General features: G+C 31.5%; 5 protein-coding genes across 6 annotated transcripts; 2 read left to right on the top strand and 3 right to left on the bottom strand.

Annotated features, from left to right (window-relative positions):
- Positions 1-78: 78 nt before the first annotated feature.
- Positions 79-1,016, bottom strand: LOC107909181 (olee1-like protein). The gene is made up of 2 exons (XM_016836633.2): positions 807-1,016; positions 79-557 (listed from the first exon to the last, which is right to left on the bottom strand). Exons 1-2 carry the CDS (start codon positions 976-978, stop codon positions 229-231), a joined length of 501 nt encoding a protein of 166 aa, XP_016692122.1. The 5' UTR covers positions 979-1,016; the 3' UTR covers positions 79-228.
- A 913-nt stretch (positions 1,017-1,929) lies between these two features.
- On the bottom strand, positions 1,930-6,142 carry LOC107909179 (phosphoenolpyruvate carboxylase 2). Its single transcript, XM_016836630.2, has 11 exons — positions 5,986-6,142; positions 5,608-5,820; positions 5,125-5,516; positions 4,972-5,056; positions 4,660-4,882; positions 4,474-4,577; positions 4,313-4,400; positions 4,082-4,236; positions 2,984-3,982; positions 2,528-2,914; positions 1,930-2,441 (listed from the first exon to the last, which is right to left on the bottom strand). The coding sequence occupies exons 2-11, from the start codon at positions 5,785-5,787 to the stop codon at positions 2,145-2,147; spliced, it is 2,910 nt and encodes a 969-aa protein (XP_016692119.2). The 5' UTR covers positions 5,788-5,820; positions 5,986-6,142; the 3' UTR covers positions 1,930-2,144.
- Positions 6,143-12,107: 5,965 nt separating this feature from the next.
- On the top strand, positions 12,108-14,045 carry LOC107907767 (protein LIGHT-DEPENDENT SHORT HYPOCOTYLS 10). 2 transcript variants are annotated; one of them, XM_016835087.2, is made up of 2 exons: positions 12,108-12,768; positions 13,735-14,045. In XM_016835087.2, the coding sequence occupies exon 1, from the start codon at positions 12,224-12,226 to the stop codon at positions 12,761-12,763; it is 540 nt and encodes a 179-aa protein (XP_016690576.2). In that variant the 5' UTR covers positions 12,108-12,223; the 3' UTR covers positions 12,764-12,768; positions 13,735-14,045. The 2 variants fall into 2 exon arrangements, with proteins under 2 accessions (XP_016690576.2, XP_040931177.1); XM_041075243.1 differs by having other exon boundaries at positions 12,114-12,768; positions 13,720-14,045.
- A 3,611-nt stretch (positions 14,046-17,656) lies between these two features.
- LOC107909178 (multiprotein-bridging factor 1b) lies at positions 17,657-19,432 on the top strand. Its single transcript, XM_016836629.2, has 4 exons — positions 17,657-18,001; positions 18,155-18,238; positions 19,001-19,083; positions 19,186-19,432. Exons 1-4 carry the CDS (start codon positions 17,860-17,862, stop codon positions 19,303-19,305), a joined length of 429 nt encoding a protein of 142 aa, XP_016692118.2. The 5' UTR covers positions 17,657-17,859; the 3' UTR covers positions 19,306-19,432.
- Positions 19,433-19,494: 62 nt separating this feature from the next.
- On the bottom strand, positions 19,495-23,207 carry LOC107909177 (tubby-like F-box protein 7). The gene is made up of 4 exons (XM_016836626.2): positions 22,702-23,207; positions 21,898-21,985; positions 20,318-20,447; positions 19,495-20,128 (listed from the first exon to the last, which is right to left on the bottom strand). The coding sequence occupies exons 1-4, from the start codon at positions 23,050-23,052 to the stop codon at positions 19,552-19,554; spliced, it is 1,146 nt and encodes a 381-aa protein (XP_016692115.1). The 5' UTR covers positions 23,053-23,207; the 3' UTR covers positions 19,495-19,551.
- Positions 23,208-23,608: the final 401 nt, after the last annotated feature.

Raw genomic sequence — 23,608 nt, 5'->3', positions numbered from 1 at the left:
TAGGGAAAAATACTATGGAGGTATTTCTGTATTAAAAGTTAGATTGTATTTTGTTCTTCTGAAATGAAATCATTCGGATGTCGAAAATAGATGCTAAATTATTGAATAAAGTTCAATATATGATGAGTACGAGTACATACATATATGTATATATAAGTTAAAATCATATCGAGAGTATGCTATGCTTGCATGATTAAGACTGGATATGATCTTGGGATTTAAAAATCCTTATTCGGTAAGAGGGAAGCCCATTTCTTTAAGAACTTGAGCACATCCAGGGACAGCTACCTTCTTCTTGAAGCCAAGATTGTTAGCCTTTCTGCTAGGCTCAGCTAAGCCATCATCGCTAGTTAACTCCACTTGTGCCTTTTCAAATGCTTCCATCTTCTCGTTACAATCTGCCCTTGGACTGCTCACTGTGCTCACTGCGCAAATCTGTTCCTCGTGGTCGCCTTCCACCGGGATCTTGTACACACCGTTTGCGTCTGTTTCCGCTTCGTGGCTGTACGTAACAGTTTCGTCCCCTTCTTTCCTGCACTCCAACTTCACCTTGGCACCTACAAGAACATTTGAGTTAATAAGCAACTGTAAGAGAAAAGAGAACCATGAGGGATTTAATAAATGAAGATTTCTTGTTCCGCAAGCAAGCAAAAGAAAAAAGAGTAAGATAAAAACATAAAGGTTTTAATAATCAAAGGTTTCCTGTTCCACAATTAAGAAAAAGAAAAAAAAGTGAAACTATAAGGGATTTAATAATCAAAGGTTTCTTGTTCTTCAAGTAAGTAAAAAGAAAGAGAAAAGAAAACCTGGTATGGGTTCGCTGAGTTTGGTTTCGAACTCTACGCGGCAAGTGTCGCAATAAACTTTGCCGAGTACGACGAACTTGTTGCCGAGACTGCTGGCATAGGCGAAGCCAACGAGGGAAGACAATAAGCAGATTGCCATTGAAACCAGGGCCCTCTGTGAAGCTTTTGCCATTTTTTCTTATTTGTTCTTGTTTTGGGTTGATGAAACTTGTAAACAAGAATGGTGAATTTATAGGGACTTAATTTTGTTTCAACCCCTTTTTTTTTCGCCATTTTTAAAGGATTTGCAGAGAAAGACTCATTCTTTTTTAACTAAAATTAGTAATATAGAAGTAACAATAAAATCATGGGTAAATTGCATCAATAGTAACTCAACTATAAGACATTTTCTTTTTTGGTCACCTAACTATTAGTAAATTTCTTTTTTTTTTTGTCACTCAACTATAAAAAGTTACAAAATGGTCAACTAACTATTTAATTGTCTTTTTTGGTGACCAGGTCGGTAGCTTTTAAAATTAGCATGATGGCAACTTTAACCCTCAATATTTTTGCATTGTTTCAATTTAGTCTTGATTGTAAAAAATCTAACCCTTAACATTTACACATTGTGTAATTTGGTCATTTTTTTGGAATTGTACTTTTTTTGTGACCTTTTAACCTAAAAAGCTAAAAAAAAACAAATTTATCAGCTAAATTTGATTGAAAATATAAAAAAATGGAAACACTAAAAAATCCAATATAATAATTTTCATTTTTTTCTCAAAGACAAAATAAACTGCAAAAAAAAAATGAAACACTATAAATATTGAGAGTTAATTTTTTTAGAATCAAGACTAAATTGACATAATTTATAAATGTTGAAGGTTAAAATTGCTATTATGTTAATTTTAAAAGCTATCGCCATTAGTCAACGAGTTACTAAAAAAGACAAATCTGAATAATTTAGACCACTTCCATAGTTGGATGACCAAAAAAGGAATTTACTAATAGTTGATTTACTATTTTTTAACTTTTCATAGTTGAGTAACAAAAAAGATTTTTTTTGTAATAGTTGGGTGACTACTAATGTAATTTACCCTACAATCATTACCCCATAAATGCCTATAATTAGAACCAACCAAGATAAGTAACTTGCTTACATTATATATATATATTGGCCAGATTGCTTACATAATAATTAAAAAGCATATAATATAATAAGTTTTGGTGCAACAATGAACACTGTAACTAGGAATTTAAATAGCATCATCCACATCTTTTAACCCGTCGTCAATATTTTTCGATGTGTAATTCTTATTCTCGGGACTAAATCGACTTAAGAGTTAGCCGAAGTGGGGTTTAACCGGTGTTTTGCAAGCCGGCAGCGATTCCCTTCATGGTCAAGATGAGGGTGTCTTCTAAACCGGGCGCGTATTCACTCGTCGGGTTTAGTTTCACGAGTTCATCCGCGGATTTGTTTGATTCCATGATCTCTTTGGAGATATGTGGACGGAACTTGACGTCGTAGCTCGGGTCACGGATACGTTTGAGTGTGTAGGCTTGGCAGACATTTAGTGTTGTTATGTATGAGTCTCGGAGCCGTAGTCTTTGCTTCAAGTACGGATCACCTTCGAGAAGATCCTTGTGCCCGGCAATCTGGAAATAGCATCTACATTCGTTAGCCAAGTACATTGTTCAAAAGAAATAAATCGAAGCAGGGAATTGTGTTCTAGTGAGTTTACTTGTAGGAGAAGGCTTTTAGTTTCTTCATAGTTAGTCCTCAACCGCTCTCCGAATGACCATAGTTCTTGAGAAACAAGGAGATTATCATATAAGGCGGCGATCCCGGGATCTCCTTTTGCGAAGACCATTTCAACCAAATCGATTGTTACCCGGAAGAAAGGCCATTCGTTGTACATCTGCCGCAGCATATGGAGATTCTTAATGTCCTTTTGAATGGCATGTTTGAATGCTGCTCTAAAACCGAGCCAAACGGGAAGATGAAATCTCGTCTGTGTCCAGGCAAAGATCCAAGGGATAGCTCGGAGAGATTCGATGCCCCCACTTGGCTTCCGCTTCGATGGTCTGCTACCGATATTCATCCTACCATACTCTAACTCGGGTGTAGCCTACAACCAAAAGAAACAGTATTATTCAATCAAAAACTGCTAAGAATGTGAGTATGCAAGTTCACTTACGAGGCGGAAATATTCAACAAATCGAGGTTCTTTGAAGACAATGGAACGGTACTCCTCCGTAGCAACGACAGCCATTTCATCCATCAAAGCACGCCATTCGGGTTTCGGTGAAACCGGAGGGCGCATACCATGCTCAAGTGTGGCAGCTGTAAAACGTTGGAGTGTTCTAAAGCACAAATGCTCTTCTCCGAACGATTTCTCAATAACTTCACCTTGAACTGTAACACGAAGTGACCCGTGAATAGTTTCTGGTGGTTGAGATAATATAGCAAGATGGGTGGGACCACCTCCTCTTCCAACAGTTCCACCGCGACCATGGAACATCGTTAGCTTCACACCGAATTGCTTAGCAACCTTTATAAGCTCCTCTTGAGCTTTGTACAACTGCCACGCAGCAGAGAAACGCCCAGCATCTTTACCCGAATCTGAGTACCCAATCATAACTTCTTGTTTGCCTTTGATCCGGTTTCTATACCAATCTATAGAGAAAAGCCGAGCCAATGCAGCGGGTGCAGCTTCTAAGTCCGCAAGCTTCTCGAAAAGTGGGACAACTCTTAACGGTTGCTTCACGTGGCATTCACGCTGTAGGAGCTCAACAGCAAGAACATCCGAAGGTGTAGTCGCCATTGAAATGATGTATGCTCCGAAGCTGTCTGCCGGGAGTTCCGCTATGACATGGAATGTGTCCAAAACATCAGCAATTTCTTCGGTTTTAGGAAGATCGAGACCAAACAACGGGCGCTTGCCACTTAGTTCAGATAACAACCATTCCTGCTTTTGTTCTTCAGACCATTCTCGATAGGAACCTATTTCCAAGTACTTGGTAATGGCATCTATGACATCGGTGTGGCGATCAGACTCTTGCCTAATGTCAAGTCTAACAAGTGAGAGCCCGAAAGTCGAAACTTGCCTCAAGAAATCGAGAAGGCTTCCATCAGCAATCGGTTGGTCACCACACGAGCAAAGAGATCTATAACACAGTTCGAGCGGCTCCAGGAACTGCATAAAATTTACAACTTTCATTAGCATCGATGCCACTTATGAAGATGCTACTAAACTACTGATACAACAGAACTACAAAACCAGGTTTGAAGAGACCTGCTCAATGTTGGTGAAAGTTGCTTCCACTGGAATATCAGAGATACCGTGAGATAACATTTGACGAGACCGTTCTCGTGTCTGATACAGCTTGTCCCTAACATCACCGAGAATAACACGGTACGGTTCATTCGGAGGAACTTGTTTCCAGAACTCTGCAATACAAGTAACACCAATAAGAACTAAACTAATGGTACGAGAATACGAGATCGGTTGAACATAATAGTATACCTATGTAATGTTTAGCATCTCTCCTTGATGATCTATGAAGTTCTTCAGCACGAACACGGAGCTCATCGCTGCAACGCCACATCGACAACTAAACACACAAACATCGATAAGAACCGAGCCTCAAACGGGACCTTTAAGTTAAAGAATGGAAGCTAAAATACCTCGAACATCAGATCCTCGATTTGGGAGTAGTATAAATTAGCAGCCATCAATCTAGCCAACAAGCAAACATCCCTTGTGACCTCGGGCGTTACCCTCGGATTACCTGCATTATACACCAATAAAACGATATAAACGCCCCCGAATATATACCATCTTCTACTATTTATTTACTTGTGTGGCCATACCATCACGATCACCGCCCATCCATGAAGAAAATTGAATAAGCGGAGCGTTATAAGGAACACGTTCATTAATCCCGATATTCTTCAAAGCTGTATCAACTCGTCGTAAAAATTTAGGGACACCCTTCCATATCGTTTCATGGAAGTAACTCATTCCGGCCCTCATTTCATCTTGAGGAGTCGGTTGTGTCCTTCGAATCTCGTCCGTACGAAATGCGGCTTGAATCTACACGTAAAAGACAAGCAAAAACAGAGTTGCAAGACAGGGGATCACACAAGTTTATCAAACGAATATCACGAAAACCCGACACGTACCTCTCGCTGTAAAGCCTCGTCGAGCTCTTGCTTATCATCCGGAGAAATATCTTTACCATACAACTGCGCTAAACAATTTCTTATCCTGCAAGAAACCGAAAAACTTAGGCATTGAATTGAAATTTTCTTGCATAGGGAAAAAACCACACACACCTTCCATGTTTTTGCAGCAACGATCTACGAACCGATTGCGTAGGATGCGCAGTAAAGACGAGATCAACGGTTTGATTCTTAAGAGCATCGAAAACTTCTTCCGGTGACTTATTCAAATCAACCACAAGTCTCTTTAAAGTTTCTTCGATATCGGATTCGGTGGTAGCCGAATTCTCGTCAACGAAATCGCCCTTTTTCAACTTAATCCTTCGCCGATATGCGATTTGAACTTCTTCGGCGAGGTTAGCTAAATTAAGCATATGCGAAAAAGCTTTAGCTACGACAATGGAATCACCTGGATCTAAACTGGTTAATACATTCCCTAACTCCTCAAGTTTTTTGGGATCATTTTTCCCTTCATATTCAGCTGACAGTTCATAACATTCTTGAACCTAAAAATTTTAAAAAAAAATCCTAAACATTAAAAAATAGTACAAAACAATCCCAAAGCAGATATTGATTAAAAAAGGAAGAAGAACATACAGTTTCTTTAAGATCTTCGCCATGTAAATCTTGAAGAATATCAAGGAATCGATCTAAAAGCAAAGCATCGTATTCAACTAATTTATCATCTTCGCTTACTTTAGAAGGAACCAATAGTCGTAACTGTGCATCAATGGAAGCTAATTTTTGCAACTTGTTTGAATTACTAGCACTCCCCATATCTCACTTAAAGGTTGGAACTTTAGCCTTTTTCTTAAAAAAAAAGAATAAGAAGAAGAAGCAAAGATCAAAGATTGGATATACGGTAATAGATATAGAATCTGATTAATACCCAGAAAATAAAATCTATAAAAAGTTTTGATTTTTGAAAAAAAAAAAAGACCTAGATTTGGGATTTCTTTTCAAGAAATGAATTACCTTAAAAACTGCTAATGACTGCTAATGAGAAAAACTGAAACTGTGGATCAAAGAGAAGGGGGGTTTGTGAGAAGGACTGAAAAAAATAATTTTTTATTTATAGAAGAGACAAGATTCTGATTCAGCTATATTAAAGGTTCAATATTTATTTTTATTTTTAATTTTTTTTCAGGCGGTTTTATTGGCTAAAACCAGTTTCGGAGATTGAAGTGAAAAGGTACCGAATCATAGTTTGGACTTCGTTCTTTGTTGCGGTCTTTACATTCTCTCTCTCTTTTGACTGCAACAAAAAAATTTTGATGAAATTGATTCCGATTCAAGGTCACATTGATGGCACATGTGCTTGTATGTAATAGGATGAGAAATTGTACTTGTAAGGATTAGAGATGATATTATTGAAGGGCATTCACAAATCTTAAATATTAATGGTAAAAAGAATTTAATCACTAAATTCAAGTACATTTTATAATTTTTAAAAAAATATTGAAAGAGTTGAACTTGTTTTATTCAAGGACAAAGTTAAAAATTTTTTATTGTAATTTTTACAATAATAAAAATATAATATCACTATTTTAATAACTTATATTTTTATAATTTTTAAATAATTAAATTAAATTTTTTTATTTTTAAGTGGTTAAAATATAATTTTATTTTTATTAATTTAAAATTTTAAAAAAAATTAAAGAATTTAAATAAAAAATTTTCCTACCAATCCCTAGCTACACTCCCAAATCCTATTTGATTCAGTATCAAATTTAATGGACACATTTTTCAAAAAGAAATAGAATATACTTTTATAGTTGAACAGAATAAAATATATTTTTCAAAGATGCTTCTCTTTTACTTTTTATTTAAGGAGAGTATGTTTTTATTTTTTTTTATTTTTTTTAAATATATATTCGTGAAGTTTTAGTTAATTGAGATGTGAATAATTATTATTTTTAAAATTTTAAAAGAAATTTAGGTAAGAAAATAAAATTATATAAAATTATCATAAAGATAAATAATATTATCATAAATATTATTTAATTATTATTAAAAAATAAATATTATTTATTTTAATATTTAAATTTGTTATAATTATATTTTTTAAAAATTATCATTATAATTTGATTTAATATTTTACATTTTTTAATTATTTTTATTTTTAAAATTTTTAAAATTTTTTAAATAAAAACTGTATATATGTCCACAATTATTGTATAAAACTATTTTAAAGAATAGTATTTTAAACTTTTTCATCTTTTAGCATATCTTTTAAAATGTTCTTATTTTCACTTTTGTCTGTCATAAATTTTTTTAAAAATTTTTAGCATTAAATTAAAAAAAATTGTATTTTAATTTATACATAAAATCATCGCACAGGAAAGAAATTAGTTTATAATAATTTTTATTGAAATTATGTAAGATTTAAAATAAAATTCATTAATTTATAGAAAATGTAAAACAAAATTGTTTATTTTTATTCTTAGAACAATATATTCATATATTTTACTATTTTTAAATAAAAAATACATATTCACTTCTTTTTAAATCACCATTTAGAAATAATGAAAAATATTTAAATTAAATTATATAAATATATAAATAATTTTATAACTTTATTATTTTTAAACAATAAAATAATCAAATTGAGCCAATCTAAGATTGAAAAATATAAGACCAAACCCACCTTAAACCTAGTTAGATCGATTGGAGTGAATAAGTTGTTAAACTCGTACAAATTTCTACTTTTCACCCACTTTTAACTTATTATTTTAATTTTTTTTTAATTTGGATAATAATTAATATAAATTCTTTAGAACTTTGTTTTAATTTATATTTGCAAATTATAATAGATAAATTTGATATTATTAGCCTTGTACTTGTTATGAAATTAACAAATTGCGTGGGTAAACCTATCATAATTAAACCTAAGATAATATATTTTAAAATATTTGTAGAAACTCTTTCATTTAAGATGTAATATAATTAATCAATTAAGTCTTAGCTGGACTGATATAGGTATTATTATCAATGTACGCATGGGTTTGAGTGTGCTGAAGCACATTATCCTTCTATTCATGAGTTGAGAATGAGCTACGAGTAGTTCTAATCCTAGACATTATACCAAAAAATATATGTATATCATTTTCTTATATTTTATCATATTATAAAGGGACAAATTTAAGGGCAGATAAGGGTTTGGACTTCGCTCAAATGAAAACTTATTATTTAAGTCTCTTATAAAATGATTAAACTAAAAATTAATTTATAATAAAATTATACTTTGACTCCTCAAAAAGTGATAAAATTATGTTTAATCCCTTAAAAATAATGGCACAACAAATTATTCCAGGATAAATTCAAAAATAGTCACTTTTGTTTGCCTCAAATTATATTTTAACCACTTATGTTATTGTTTCGTTACGAAGTGGTCACTATACCGTTAAGCTTTGTTACCTCCCAAACGGCGGTACTATGTGGCAGTCCAAATGGATTTTAAATGCAAACTTGGATGTTCAATTGTTGGATGAAAATAGGTTTTCAATTAAATAAATTTAATTTGAACTGCCGTGTAGGACATCCAAGTTGGCATTTAAAACCCATTTGGACTACCACGTAGGACCACCGTTAGGGAGGTAATGGAGCTTAACGGTAGAGTGACTGTTTCATAACAAGATGATAACGTAAGTGACTAAAACGTAACATGTCAAACAAAAATGACCATTTTTATACTTTACCCATTATTATATTATAAATTTATGTTTTAATCTCTCAAAAATTTATTATTCAATTCCACTAAAAAATGATTTCACCCTTGATATTATAGTTGTTTTTTATAATATAAAATTCAAAACATTATTATATTAATGTTTTTTTTTATTATGTCCTATCACATTTTAATTATTATTTTTTCATGCCATGCAACATCTTCGTATTGGACAATTTTCTTAAAATGTTATAGGATGCCAAATTTCAGTCAACTTTTATGATGAGAATGATGGTAATTTCATTTAACATGAATTAATTAATAAATTAAATAAATGACAAATTTTAATTAAATTAAGGTTATCTTCATAGTTGAGCATGCAAAAACATGGAGTAGCTTTGGTTGACTTGAATACAATTTATTTATTGGTATCGGTACCTTTCAATTACACTTCATATTTTCTTTGGATTATGCATAATTATTTTATTTTATTTATTTGATTTGATGTGTGTACATGTTAGATTTTTAATATATGAAATTCAAATTTACGAATCAAATTAGAAAAAAATTATTCAAATTTACCAATCGAGTTAATATAATTACTTCAATTATTAATAACATGAAAATAATATCAATCTCTCATTATTTCTTCTATTTTAGCCTATCTATATTATTCATAAAGTTTTACAATTAAATTTAGGGACAGACAAAATGGTAAATTTTAATATAATTCCTTTAAAATTTATATAATTATAAATTAATATATTGGTAAAATTATTTTTGATCATTTGAAAAATTTAAAATTCAATTTTAACCTTCTTAAAAGGAAGTTTTGACTTCGTCTCGAGTGAAATGAAAGTGTAACATCAAATTCATTTATAGAAGTGAAAGGAAAAAAAATATACAATAAAATTACAATAATTATCCCTTTCAATATTTTATATATATTACTCATACTAATTAAATTAAAGCTCGATCAGTACAAAGTGTGTTTATTTACATTCATCTAAAAGTGGTGACTGAAATAAACAAATTTGTAGTACAAAATTAGTGCATTCAAGTCCTACAGGGCTCTTCGGAATGGTTAAAATTATAGGCCAAACTACAAGCTTGGTTGCACCACTAAGCCCAATGGATTGGGGCTCTAAGTGGAAAAATGACATAGCTTACCCATCCCAATAACTATAGCATAATTTTTCTCCATCTTAGATTTATTAATTCCACTAAGAAAATATAATAGACCAAAAATATATGTTGATGAATCATTGGCATTTTAGGAACAGATTTGAGTCCTATCATTTACAAATTACATGTGGGTTTTTTTTTAAAAAAATTATTTCGATTATACTACTCATTCTCAATATAATTGGTTTCATCATCAATTTATTGCTAAAAAGAAAAAAAATTGGGGAAATAGGAAAAAATTTCAAAAAAATTTCAAAAAAATCATAATTTTTTATTTGGATTGGGTTTGGGTCAATTAGTTAATGAATTTAGGGTTGGGTATTCTTTCTTAGTTTGGATAAAGAATTTTGACCCTAAAACATAAAAAATTCGTTTACGGTTTAACCAATTTAATCCCTCTCTTCAAGTCAGTATGTGAACTAGTTTTTTATTCAACTAATTGGTTCGGTCCAATACAAACAACTATAAATTTCTCTAAAACTATTTTGATTTGATTTCAGATACATTTCGATACATGATCCAATTGTGCTTTATTTGAAATATATAAATGCATATAAATACAAACATAATATAGTATGTGAAATCTCAAAAGAAACCTTAAATCAATATTCTCAAATCTTTCAAGGATTTGAATGATAGAAAAGGTGGAATACTTTTGTAAGCCAAGAATATTTTTAAAACCTTCACCACCTTAAAACGGAATAATTAGCCTTTGATTTTTAGGTTTTATTGAAAGAGGATGACAAAATTTCCAACTTTTTTATACATAGAAAACCCTACCACAAGTTTTCCTTTATAGATTTATTTATTATTACATGGTCAATAGCCAGCTTTGAGCCATTATTTCTTTGGAATTATTGGCTTTTGCCTAGCTTCCATTCCTTAACATTTTCCTCTTTTAACACAGTGTAAAGCCATTGATTCTCCAACACCAAAACCACAGTAATTTCTTTTCATGTTTGTTGCCTACAATTACTTTTTTTTTTCATCAAACTTTTAAGGTGATATCTTATTAACGATTATGGTAAAAAGATAAGAATAAAGAGATTACAATCGTTTAATTAAATTGATTAAAAAATAAACTTACATTTCTTAATACATATTTTACGTGGAATGATTAACGATGGATAGATGTTTCTTTTTTTCCTTCTTTTATTTCAATCGTTAATAGATACATCATCATTTTAAAATTCCATTCAAAATTTTTTGTGATTGTGATTGATGGTATATTACTTTCTTGTAGCAATTCCATATTCCTTTTATATGCATGCATCCCTAGGAAATTGAAATCCCAACAAATACAAATAGGTTAAATATGCTATTAATCCTTATACTTTTCCCAAAATAGAAATTTAATCCAATAAATTTGGTATTTTCTTTATTGTTTTAATAATTAAAATAGTATTGTTTGAATAGAATCAGATTGGCTAACCAGATTAGGAATTGGTTGAGGGATCGGTCCGAAAAATGATTTTGAACCGAACCGACTAAAAAACCGATCAAACCGGTTAAAAACCGATTGAACCGAGTTTTTAGATTTTTTTAAAAATTTTAATAAATTTTTAATCTGATCAACAAACCTATGGCCTAATCATTTTGATCATTGGTCTGGTTTAAAAAACATTAAATTAAAATATAATTAATTACACTATTATGAATTTTCGATTATGTGAATGCAAGTCCTTTTGACGATTCTTATGACTTCAATTCAGGATGTAGGTCCTTGATTAAATAGAATAATAGCAACTTTAATCCCTCCTAATTAAATAAAATTTTATATTCGACCTCTAGACATTTAAAGTTTTATTTTAACCCTCAAAATAGAAATTCCAACTTCACCCGAGGTGTACTGTAATAAGCTGACGAATTATTTTAAACAAATTCAACACATTATTATAAACATATACCCAAATTTCACCATGAAATCCTTCTTATCTTATGATCCTATCTTAAAATCATAGGCTCTCCGCTGTCCAAATTTTGTTAACCAAATTGGAAACTGCTCATTAATCAAACCCACTCAAATAATCAAAGTGGTTCAATCCACAAAGGAAAAAGAGAACCTTATCAAACCATATAGTGCTTAATTAAGCTATAATGTACTCCAAAATGATTGCTTCGATGATGGAAACATAATTATCAACAAATATTTTTTTTTAAGAAATAAATACATACTTAACGCTAATAATAAATTAAAGAAGGAAAAAATGTCATATAGTAAAGCACTTTCAAATGGACCCACTGCTTGTCCTCTCATTACCTTACCTCCATTGATGTGATCTTCATTTTCATTTTTCACCTATTTTCTTTTACCTGTTAAAAGAACAACAACAAAGAAAAAAAGCCCTTCATGAAAAAAGAATGATGTCTTTCAACAAAGGAAAAGAAATAATTGAAGGGTCTTCGAGATCGGTTACAGCCGTGGTGGGGGTTGAAAACCCGCCGCGGTTGAGCCGATACGAGTCACAGAAACGGAGGGATTGGATCACATTCGGGCAATACTTGCGGAACCGAAGGCCACCGGTGGCGATTTCTCAGTGTAACGCTAACCACGTACTCGATTTCCTCGGTTATCTCGATCAGTTCGGTAAGACTAAGGTACACTTACAAGGTTGTATGTTCTTCGGCCAACCTGAACCGCCGGGACCTTGTGCTTGTTCCCTTAGGCAAGCATGGGGTAGTCTCGACGCGCTTATTGGCCGATTACGTGCCGCTTACGAAGAAAACGGTGGATCGCCGGAGACGAATCCGTTCGCTAACGGCGCCATAAGGATTTACCTTCGTGAAGTGAGGGATTCACAAGCTAAAGCAAGGGGAATCCCTTATAAGAAGAAGAAAAAAAAGAAGAATCCCTTGAAGGGTAATGAAGATAACTCTAGCTTCCCTACACAGCGAACTTGAAACTGGTAATAAAAAATTACTTTTGTCTGCATGGAACTTTGTCTTCATGGAATTTTTTTTATGTGATACAAATATTTTAAGATCTGTGATTTAGCTGAAAAAATAGAAGAAAATTGATGTTGAAACGAAAGAAGAACAGTGATTTTTAGTGACAAATTTTTTAATCTTTTTTTAGTTTCATAAAAAACCCTAGAAGGAAAGGATCTGGAAACCCTAATTTTGTATAATAGTATACTTTAAGAAAGACAAAATATTAACAGTACTGGGTAACTTTACCTTAATAATATCAATAATAAAAATTAATTTTCTATGATCATAATGAAAATATATAAAATTTCAATATTGTGATAAATTTTTTATATATAAATATTAAGATAAATCTCAATTTTCAAACCTCCTTTCAATATTGTGATAATTTTTTTATATATAAATATTAAGATAAATCTCAATTTTCAAACCTCCTTTAATTTTTCTCTGATGAATAGATTCTGTACTATTTTGTAGGCCATAAAATTAATGTATATATATATATAATATGTACTTTTCATGATATTAAGGAAAAATTACGATAGAAGTTACATAATTTTAAGTGTTAAAGGTTTGAGTTTTACAAGTATAAATTACACCAGAGTAAATTAATTATTTAAATTTTAATATTTGTAATAAATAATTTTAATGATAAGTGTTACTTAGTAACTTAAAAAAATCTATAAATAATAAGGTAAACCCAATTTATTATTCATTTCCCTTTCTTTTAAATGGTGTTAATTAATAACATAATTTACATATAATCTTCATAATATATAAAATTTCATAATGTATATTAACCCAGAAATGCTTTGCAGCTAATGTCAAATTGCCCCAATTTATTAACAAAGTTGACCACCATAGATATAGTAGCTTTAAAAACCCTTCAAAAGCTTATTAATCTCATGATTAGGTCCTTTTCATTTCAGTTTGTTTCTTTTCAGGCCCTAAATAAAATTCCAAGAGTTGCAACTACATATCAATACGTCCAAGCTCCCATCTTTACTCAGAAATTGCTACCGTTTCCTCCTTTGGATCAACATAAATATTGGGTCTTTATTCTGTGTTTTAAAATGAGAAGCAAAGCTGGAAATGGGAATATATATATATATGTATAGATGGAACTGGAATTGAAGAGGTAAGTTGCTTTCGTCTTTTTTTATATTTCCTTTTCCATGTCAGTTAATTACAAGTACAATGTTGTCCCATGAACTAGTATATGTTATAGTGTTGCAAATTAATCACTGTTATAGTATATTCAACTTTTAGCTGTCTCAAATTTTTGTTTATGATTTTTTGCATGAAAAGTAGAATATTACTTTATATATATATATATATATGAATTTTTTTAGGTATATTTTACAGTTTATGAAAACTCTTTTGAGGTTCATGGTTGTTCCTCACAATAATACCATTTCTAATATTCAAATTTGAGTTCTCTTTGAGGATGTAATGTGCTTTACCATTACATTCGATATATATTGGTAAAAATATTTATTAAGGGATAATATCTTAATTATATTATTAGAATAAAAATGAATGAATGATTGAATAATCTACTCTACATTTCTAAAAAGGATTAATTCCACCAAAAATCCCCAAAGCATGGCATAAATTTTAATATGGTTTCTAAACTTTGAATTAAGTCTTTAAAGTATTAGCGTTGTATTAATAAAGTCCTTCTATTAGCCCGTTGTCAACTTGTGCATCAAATTCTAGCTTAGATCTAATGTAAAACAAAATTAAAACACGTGGATTGAAATATTAAAATGTTTGTACCTATTGCATGAACAATTTGTATCTAATGCATGCATTAAAAGAATAGACAACGCCAATCTAAATTTAAGAGGGTCATTTTCTTTAATATGTTATATCTGAATTGTTCATGCGATAAATACAAATGTGTTTCAATCCGCATGTGTTCTATATTTGCTCAACATTATATTCAAATTAGTATTTACACCTATAGAAAGAGCTGATTGATATGATATTAATAAACACACTATTCAATTAAAACTTTTTGAACTTTGAAACCAATTTAGAATTCGTATCATAGTTTGAAGATGTTTGGTATACATTTTTTCGTATATTGAAATATCAAGGAATATAATGTATTATTGTATTTTTTTATATAATGTCTAGAACTACCCATAACTTCTCCCTAATCTTTAAATAGAAAGATAAATGTGTTTCTATGTGTTCAAACTCACATCTTTCTACACGAAAACAATAAATTTCAAATTTCAAATTTTGATATCTACAATCCTTTCCTTAATATTTAGGCTACAAATTCTATTTTTTTTTTTTTTAAAAAAAAGGACATTAGGACTATTGTATCCTATATAAGTGTATTGGAGACAAATTTTTAAAAATTTCCCCTATTTCATAGTTACCAATGGCATCCCCCACTTATATAATATCTTGTCCCACCTCTTCATAATGTTCTTTGATTTATTAAACATCATTTGGTTTCCTCCTCCAAAGGTTAATGAATAATTACTTAAGATAGTAATTAATTACTATAATTTAATTTTTTTTTCCTCTCAATGGTTCATTTTTTATCTTTTACATTGCAACCCTTTGAGCTTTTGGTTATCCTAGATAAGTCTTATCATTTTCCATTCATTTATTATTATTATAAATAATATAAGAATATAGTCTTATTATATTATATGGTATTTGAAACTTTTTCTTAATGCGGTACTTATATTATTTTTTTTGGTTTAATGTTATACTTATATTTGGTAAGATTTATAGTTTGGTATCCAAAGGTAATAATATTGACTTGTTAGTGTTCAATTCGAGTTTTAGGATTAATTTGATGAAAATTACTTGTTAATATCATTATGTTTGAATTCTTGTTATTTTGTTAATAGAATAAATTTAATGTTACTTATGAATTTATTTAATTTTGGATTTATTTTGTTAAATACAATCTAATATTTCGGCTTTTAGGGTTAATTTGATGAAAATTAATTACGATTTCATCAAATCAACCATAAAACCCGAACTGTTAACTTTAGGTACCAAAATGTATAACTGTGTCAAATATAAATATCACGTTGGACCAAAAAATAATACAAATAACATATTATCAATGAAGTTTTTAGACTTAACAAGTACTATTAGAAAAACGATATATATTTAAAGTATAGTAAAATATATATAAATGAACATATAGTAGTTTTTTTAAATTCCATTACCATCAATATATAAAAAACGAACCCAGATTATCCATGTAAAAAATTAACTTGAAATCTATATCTTCCATTTTCTTTTCGGTTCATGATGAAGATGACCTTTGCTCGTCCCTATTCTTAAAGAAAAAGTTTCATATTATCCATGTAGGACATATACCAATATCCGACATTTTGATTTTGGAACCGATGCAATTGCATTATGATACTACCTTTGTTTAATTCTTAGCCCTAGCTAAGAGTTTTATTTTCGAGTTTGCTGAAGTAACGTAAAATTCAACTTCTTTCGGATATAATTTAACTCAGTTACTACATGCGGTATAAAATGAAAGGTTAAAAATCACTTTTCGTAATTTTAGAATTTAGTCATTATACTTTTATTTTTTAGGAATCAAGTCCCTTTCTTCTCAAATTTTAAAATTTAGATCCAATTATTAACACTGTTAAAACTATTTTGTTAAATTGAGGTTAATTACAATGTTATTTTTTAGTTATATGGCTACCAAATGAGTTTTTTTTTATTTCAAAATATCACATTAACAAATTTAGTAAAAATAATTTAATAATTTTAACAGTTAGACTTAAATTTTGAACTTTACAAAAATTAAAAAAGTATATACAAAGTTTAAAAAAAAAAAGAAAAAAGAAAAAAAAAAGATGACAGATAACAAAATGGAATCTTGATTTGGTATCCATGGCATGTTGAGCTAATTTACGGGCATTTAAGCTTGCAAGCCAATGAGGGGTCTAACTATAGGAGAAAGAGGAAATCTAGTGGTTTATTTTTTTTAAGCTTAATTATTATTTTTATTATTAAAGAAGTTAGTATTATCTATTTATTGGGGAACATTGTTTAAAATATTGTCTATTCATGTGATTCAAATATCTCATTCAATCATTAATCTGTTTTATTTAAAGTATATTTTATTATAATAACCTAAAGTAGAATTTTGGGACATTCTAGATGATTTTGACTAGATTTGGAAGTTTAGATGTCGAGATATTTTGTTAGAAACATATTGTTTGAAAGCGCTGCACCATATTAAAGGGAACTTAATGATAAATTAGTTGGAATCGCATATCATTAATGAAATAAGCTGGTTGATTGCTTAGCAAAAGTTGCAGAAGGAATGTGCATTGACGTTCATTGTTAGTCTCAACTAAACTTGTTTATGGGCTAGATTACACGCTTAAGCCCAAAGGTCCGTTCAAAATTTAAAAGGGTTTGGATAAAAATATTAAGCTTGGTTAAAAAAAATTAGGCCCACTTAAAATATGGGTTGAACTTAAGTTTGAATGGTCAAGGCCCAAGCTCGACCTGACTCATTTTTAAGTTTATAATACTTTATATTATATCATTTGTATATATATTATGTAATTTATATATATTATGCAATTTAAAACACATTAAAAAATAAACCTATGCTAAATATATAATACTATTCTAATATAAACATTACTTTAATGTTAAGATAACTATATAAATTTTCAATAAAAAATGTATAAAAATATTAAATATTAAAATAAAATAAATAATTTTTAAAAAATAATATAGGCGAGTTTAAACAAAATTTTAAGCCCATATTTTTAAGCCGGGCTGGATTAAGATAAACATAAAATATGTCAATATCATACTTAAGCCCGATCCGAACTTGTGCCTTCCAGACCCGACCGGACCCACAAGTAATTCTAGTCTCAATCCCTAATTTTGCTCTCAATGTACTGCTCTTTAAAATTCCTTTTTGTATTTTACGGGTCAGCCCGGATCTAAATCCATGGGCCGACCTAGGTTTTAATATGTTCACCTCTATATATAAAGCTCATCACTGTTGTAAGATTCCTAAAAACCTCACCTTTTTCATTTGACAAACAATGGCCGGAATCGGACCTTTAACCCAAGACTGGGAACCCGTTGTTATTCGTAAAAAAGCCCCAACCGCCGCCGCCAAGAAGGATGAGAAAGTCGTAAACGCCGCTCGTCGTGCTGGTGCCGAGATCGAATCCGTCAAAAAATGTATTTTTTTTACCCTTTTCATTTGAAAGGCAATATTTTTAATCAACGTAAAAGAGCATCGGACCAAAGCTCCCAATATGATAAATCTCAATTAGGGTTCTTTTGTTTAATGATAAAAAATATATATATTTTTGTTTAAATGGAAATCTGCAGCAAATGCTGGGACGAACAGGGCCGCATCAAGTAGTACATCTCTGAACACAAGGAAGCTTGATGAAGAAACTGAAAATCTTGCTCGTAAGAAATAATTTCATCTTTCTTTTGTGTTTATATATATATTCTGTAGATAATATCTAAAATATAATGGTTTGATTGATAGCTTAGCTCAGTTAGCACAGTTGCCATTGAAACAAAGAGGAGGGCGTGGGGTCGAGTACCTATTTTTCATGGTTTTAAGGTTTTGAGGTTACGGGTAGCAATAGAAATTGTATTAGAAAAACCCGAAATGGTTTAGTCCTTATGTATGAAGATCCTTTTTTATATTTCTCAAAAGGAATTTGTGTGTATGACTTTAGATGGGATTGGTTCGAAATTGTTTTGTTCGTAAGCGATCGAAAATACATCCATGACAGTACTCTAAATTCCCAGCTTAATCTTCTATAGCTAGTAGTTTTTATTGAATGGTTTTGGTGTCGATATGGAGAGGTTTTTGAATTCGGTTCTTCATTCCCCTAGGTTTAAGATGCAATACAAATTTAAATATAGTTATATGTACTTATTTGGACACCCTGAATTACTCTTTCTCTCTGTTTGTTGTCCTCGATGTTGGAGCGATCTTATATGATTTATCCCACATTATGCTGACTCGGGACTCGGGTATGGATCGGACATGGGTATGTGTTTGAATTAGTATTGCTTTTGTAACTTGCCATATTCTTTTATAACAACCTTGGCTAACCTTTTTAAACATTTCTGTGAATCTCCGCCTTAACGAGTTTTTAGTTTTCGAGAATGATGATTCCATTGTAAATTCTTATCGTTGTTGAAACTTATGACCAGATGATCGAGTGCCAACCGAACTGAAGAAAGCCATCATGCATGCTCGAATGGAAAAGAAACTTACCCAAGCACAACTTGCTCAGGTATTTTTCCCTTATCTCTCCATATTCTTATTCCCCGTTTTCCTGTCGATGAACCGATTTAATCTTAAATTTTTCACTGGATCTTTCTTCTCGGTCTCACAGTTGATCAATGAGAAACCTCAGATCATACAAGAGTACGAATCTGGAAAAGCCATTCCTAACCAACAGATAATCGGTAAACTCGAGAGGGCTCTTGGTGCAAAGCTGCGAGGTAAGAAGTAAGGCGAGAGTTGGGTCTTTTTTCCTTTTGTGGTGTAAATGAATGTTCTCTACCATTATGGTTTTGCTTGTAAGAACAGTGTTTTGGACTTTGTGGTGACCATGAAATGAAGTGTGTTCTTTAAAAATATATATAATTTGCAGCCAATAGTTACAGAAACTTAAAAGATGATATTTAGTGGAAAACAAAGATATGTTAAAGCTTGTTACTATGGAATATATAAAAATAATGTACGTATCAAAATAAAATCACTCGCAAGCCAGTTTTGTACCAAAGCTTGTAAGGCAGATGGCAAAAGCAAGAAAGGCTGATAAAGGCTGCCTATAATCCATGGTGAATGTGTCATCCCCTACTTTTCTGAACTGGAGGACAACCGTTTCGTTGTCTACTTCCCCTCCCGAGTTTGGATCTACAGTAGCAGACAGTTGAAAGTTCTTCACCGATGCTACTGTTACACGTCCATGGAAATTCAAACACCAGCATTGTAAATGTTCATGCCATCTTGGAGCTTTGTTCTTCAAAACTGTATGGCTGGATGTGGTGTTTGCAGGCATTTTCATCTTGCCGTCGTCCAAATGCTTGTATTCAGCAGTGTTTTCTTCCGGCAAAGGGCATTTTATCGAGCAAACCATCCTCCTAGGACCTCTTGATTTTAAGAGATTGAACTTGTAAGACAACTGCCCAACCTTGAAATTGCCGGCCGGGACTTGGGGACTGATTTGCTTACTCGCAAATCTCCGACTGGCTCTGCTACTTCCAGGCTTGGCACCACTGTGAGGCGGCTGACTATCAAAGATCGTAAAGTTGGTGCCTAGAAAATCCGAACTGCAAAGATTTTAAATATATTGAAGCACTCGCCAAAAAATGCTTTCCAATGCACAAAAGAAGAATTTTCTAAAAAACAAATAAACACATTCACTAAATTCAAAGAGCATATTATTAACCGAGTTCCTACATGTCAGCAAGAGAAAATTCATATTACAAAATACCTCATTCGAAATTTGAACCCCTTACCTTAATTTCCCAACATAGGCATTACTGCCTTGAGATAGGTCATCCGCATCAAGGGATATAATATACTCGATATGAGCACCTTGTCGATATCTTCGTGCAGCCAACAGAAACTTCCCCTTGTCGGTAAATGCTGCAAATGATCGGGAAAATAACTCAACTAGGCTAGATTTCAACCACCAGCACCATCCGGTTGCATTATGACAATTTACAACAATAAGAAACGAGAACTGCTATAGATTGGACAATAACAGCGAACACTATTTGTTCTTAAGAATTCAAATCTCATCTGGTAACAAACTAATATTATAATGGTATTATACAGGCACAATGCATTACTAAAATATGAAAACAAGAAAAAGAAAAGTCCAAATGCACGTAGCATCGGTCCATTAGTAAAAGATATTAGTGAATAAAATTGGGTAAAGAAGCATAGAAGCTTTTATACTAGGAGTTAAATTGCATTTTGTCCCATTTACTACAAAATGAGCATATTAGTCTCTATATGTTAAATCAAAGAGTAAACTGTTCGTTTTGTTAAAAATTTCATCCATTTCTATTTATTAAAAATTGGTTTCTATATGTTAACATAAGGTACCCGTAGCACATCATGTGTAACTATTTGGTTATTCCATCAGCCACGCCAATTTTTAACGACAGAAATGAATGAAATTTTTAACTAAAAGGATTAGTTTGCTATTTGATTTAACGTATAGGGACTAATTTGCTCATTTTTTGCATAAAAGGGGGCAAAATACAATATAACTTCTAATATAGAGGCCTCCATGATACTTTTACCAATAAAATCATATGTCATAGACTGGATACAGGGAAGACTAGACCAGCTCTAATAAAATAACATCAGCAGCTGCCACCATACATTGTTCTCAAGTGAAAGGGGTGGGTGGGCATTAACTCTAAATCTAAGATAATGATATCCCATCTGTAGTATAGACAGGTCCAAAGGACTAAATCATTACCCTTCTATAATCAAAGGGCGTGCAAGACCATTAACTCAAGCAAATTGATAGTCAACCATTGTAGATATTTTCAAGATTTAGACCAAGTCAAGCTGACTTAAGCTATGGTATTAGGTCAGCACAGTTATGGCCCTGCCAGTACAAAAGTCAAATGTAATTTAAAAGCTTCTTTCTTTTGGCCAAAAATGTAATTTAAAAGCTTTGACAAAAAGAATCATATGTCCCTTTCACCTCCCCAGCTCTCCTTTTCACTTCTAAACATAGCATGTAAACAGCTGTAAAAGGCTCGAGGTCGAATCAAAATTCAAGGGTTGATTGATGCTCGACTGAATTGCACTTTTAATTAAAAGCTTGTGCTGAATTTGAGATAAAAATCAAATTACTTAAGCTCACTCAATTAAGCTCGTTCAACTTGATTAGTCTGGTGAGCTACTTGAGTTGAGCATTAGGATGCTCAAATTCAGCTTGCTCAATAATTCGAGCGGAAGCTCAACAATGACCAGACCAAATTCAAGCCGAACTCAAGTAGCTTGGGAGCAAGTATCTTTTTCACACCCTAAGTTGTCATCATGTTTTACCGCTGAACATCAAAATATCACTTACATGGTGAAAGAGCAAGGTAAAGGTAGAACGTTGAATTCTTTTTGTTTCGGGTTATAATACACTGGTTTGGTAAATTACGCGGACCAGGCTGCAATAAGAAAAAGAAAAAAAAACAACAAAAAAATAAGCCAAAGAACTTGAAACAAATCCATTGATCAGTAACGGTAAATTCTAAATGCATTCCCGTTCCAATAGCAGCAACCACAAAAGCAATTCATCTTTGTAGCAAATAGGACTTGAAGATCACAAAAGACAGCAATTCTAAAAGCTTTATTTTGTTTTTGAATTCTCTTTTGTACAACTCAAAGCAACAAATCATGTTGTGATGATTGGGATTTGGGAGGGATAATCACAAGATTTCCAAGTTGCTTAGAAAACAATTCTAGCCCTCAAAGCATAATTTACTTACATAAATGTTCAAAAATGTCATTTGATTAAAAAATTTGAACCTCTTCGCCACATACATTTCCTTAAAATTACTTCATGCTAAGAAAAAAAATTGCATCGATAAGATCTAACTATAAAGGACATTACCGCAAACTAAAATCCAAACAAATGAACAAAAAATGAACTAATTTTTCAACACTAGAGCACAAATTGTCAAGCTGCAAGAAATTTGAAATCCAAAAAAAATTTAAAATATAATAAAAACACTTAAAAAAGCCTCTAAAATTACAAATTCTTAAACCTTTAAAGATATTTCTGTATATTACCTGATAAAGCAATGCCGGATTAAGAAAGTGTATATATCAAATTCAATGACAGAAATAAATCAAAGAAAATTAAGAGGAAAATTCAAATTACCTGTTTAAGACAAGAAGGGAAAGTGATTTTTCCACTAGCAGGAGAAGCCTTAACGATCTCTCTCGTAACTTCTCTCCACTTCTTACACACGCAAGCGGACGCGACGACGTTTTGCCTTGAAGGCCACTGATCTTCACTCGCCTCTACGCGCTCTAGTATATCGCTTAACAACTCCGGCAGCATCGTCGACCACGATTCTCCTCCCTCCTCTTCCTCCTCCGCCGAAGCCAAATAAAAATCCGGTTGACTCGCCGCCGTCGAAATTGTTCCCGACGACGTCGTTTTCGTATACGATCTCGACAACCGCCGCGAAAGGCACGATGATTTCTTGAAAGACGAAGAACACGACATCGTTTCGAAGAATAAATTTTCCCTTTTTGGTGCCTAAAAAATTTTCTTTTGGAGAGAAAAAAAGATTGAAAGAAAAAAAAAAGGAGAGCTGAATGGGGGATTTTGTTCGAATTAAAATAAAAATTGGAGGAAAAATTGATGATGGTCGTTAAAATGAAGTGGCGGTGAGGTAAAAGGGAAGAAATACAAATAAGAATTTGAATTTTTGAAAACGTGGCAGTACTTGATTGGTGGTGATGGATATTTTTATTTGTTTTCGGTTTTCTTACTTTTGAATCGGTCGCCAATTCGTTATGATGAAGACTTGACTGTTATATTTCCTAAAATGCGTCCCGTTTGAGTTGTCGTTTTATTTTTATTGTTTAAATTCATCCAAAATTCTAAAAAAGGAAACTTCAAATCTATTAAATATTTAAATTTATTAAAAAAATATTTCCTATTATTTATTTATTAGGTCAACAAATTTATGTTAACTTATGTCCGATTCTGCAAATTTCTGTTCTCAAATTATTTTTTAAAAAATATATTAGTTGTTTGCAAATAAAAAATAATTTTA

Source organism: Gossypium hirsutum, chromosome A08, assembly GCF_007990345.1.
Source record: "Gossypium hirsutum isolate 1008001.06 chromosome A08, Gossypium_hirsutum_v2.1, whole genome shotgun sequence".
NCBI lineage: Eukaryota > Viridiplantae > Streptophyta > Magnoliopsida > Malvales > Malvaceae > Gossypium > Gossypium hirsutum.
This window is presented reverse-complemented; position numbering and strand designations above follow the sequence as displayed.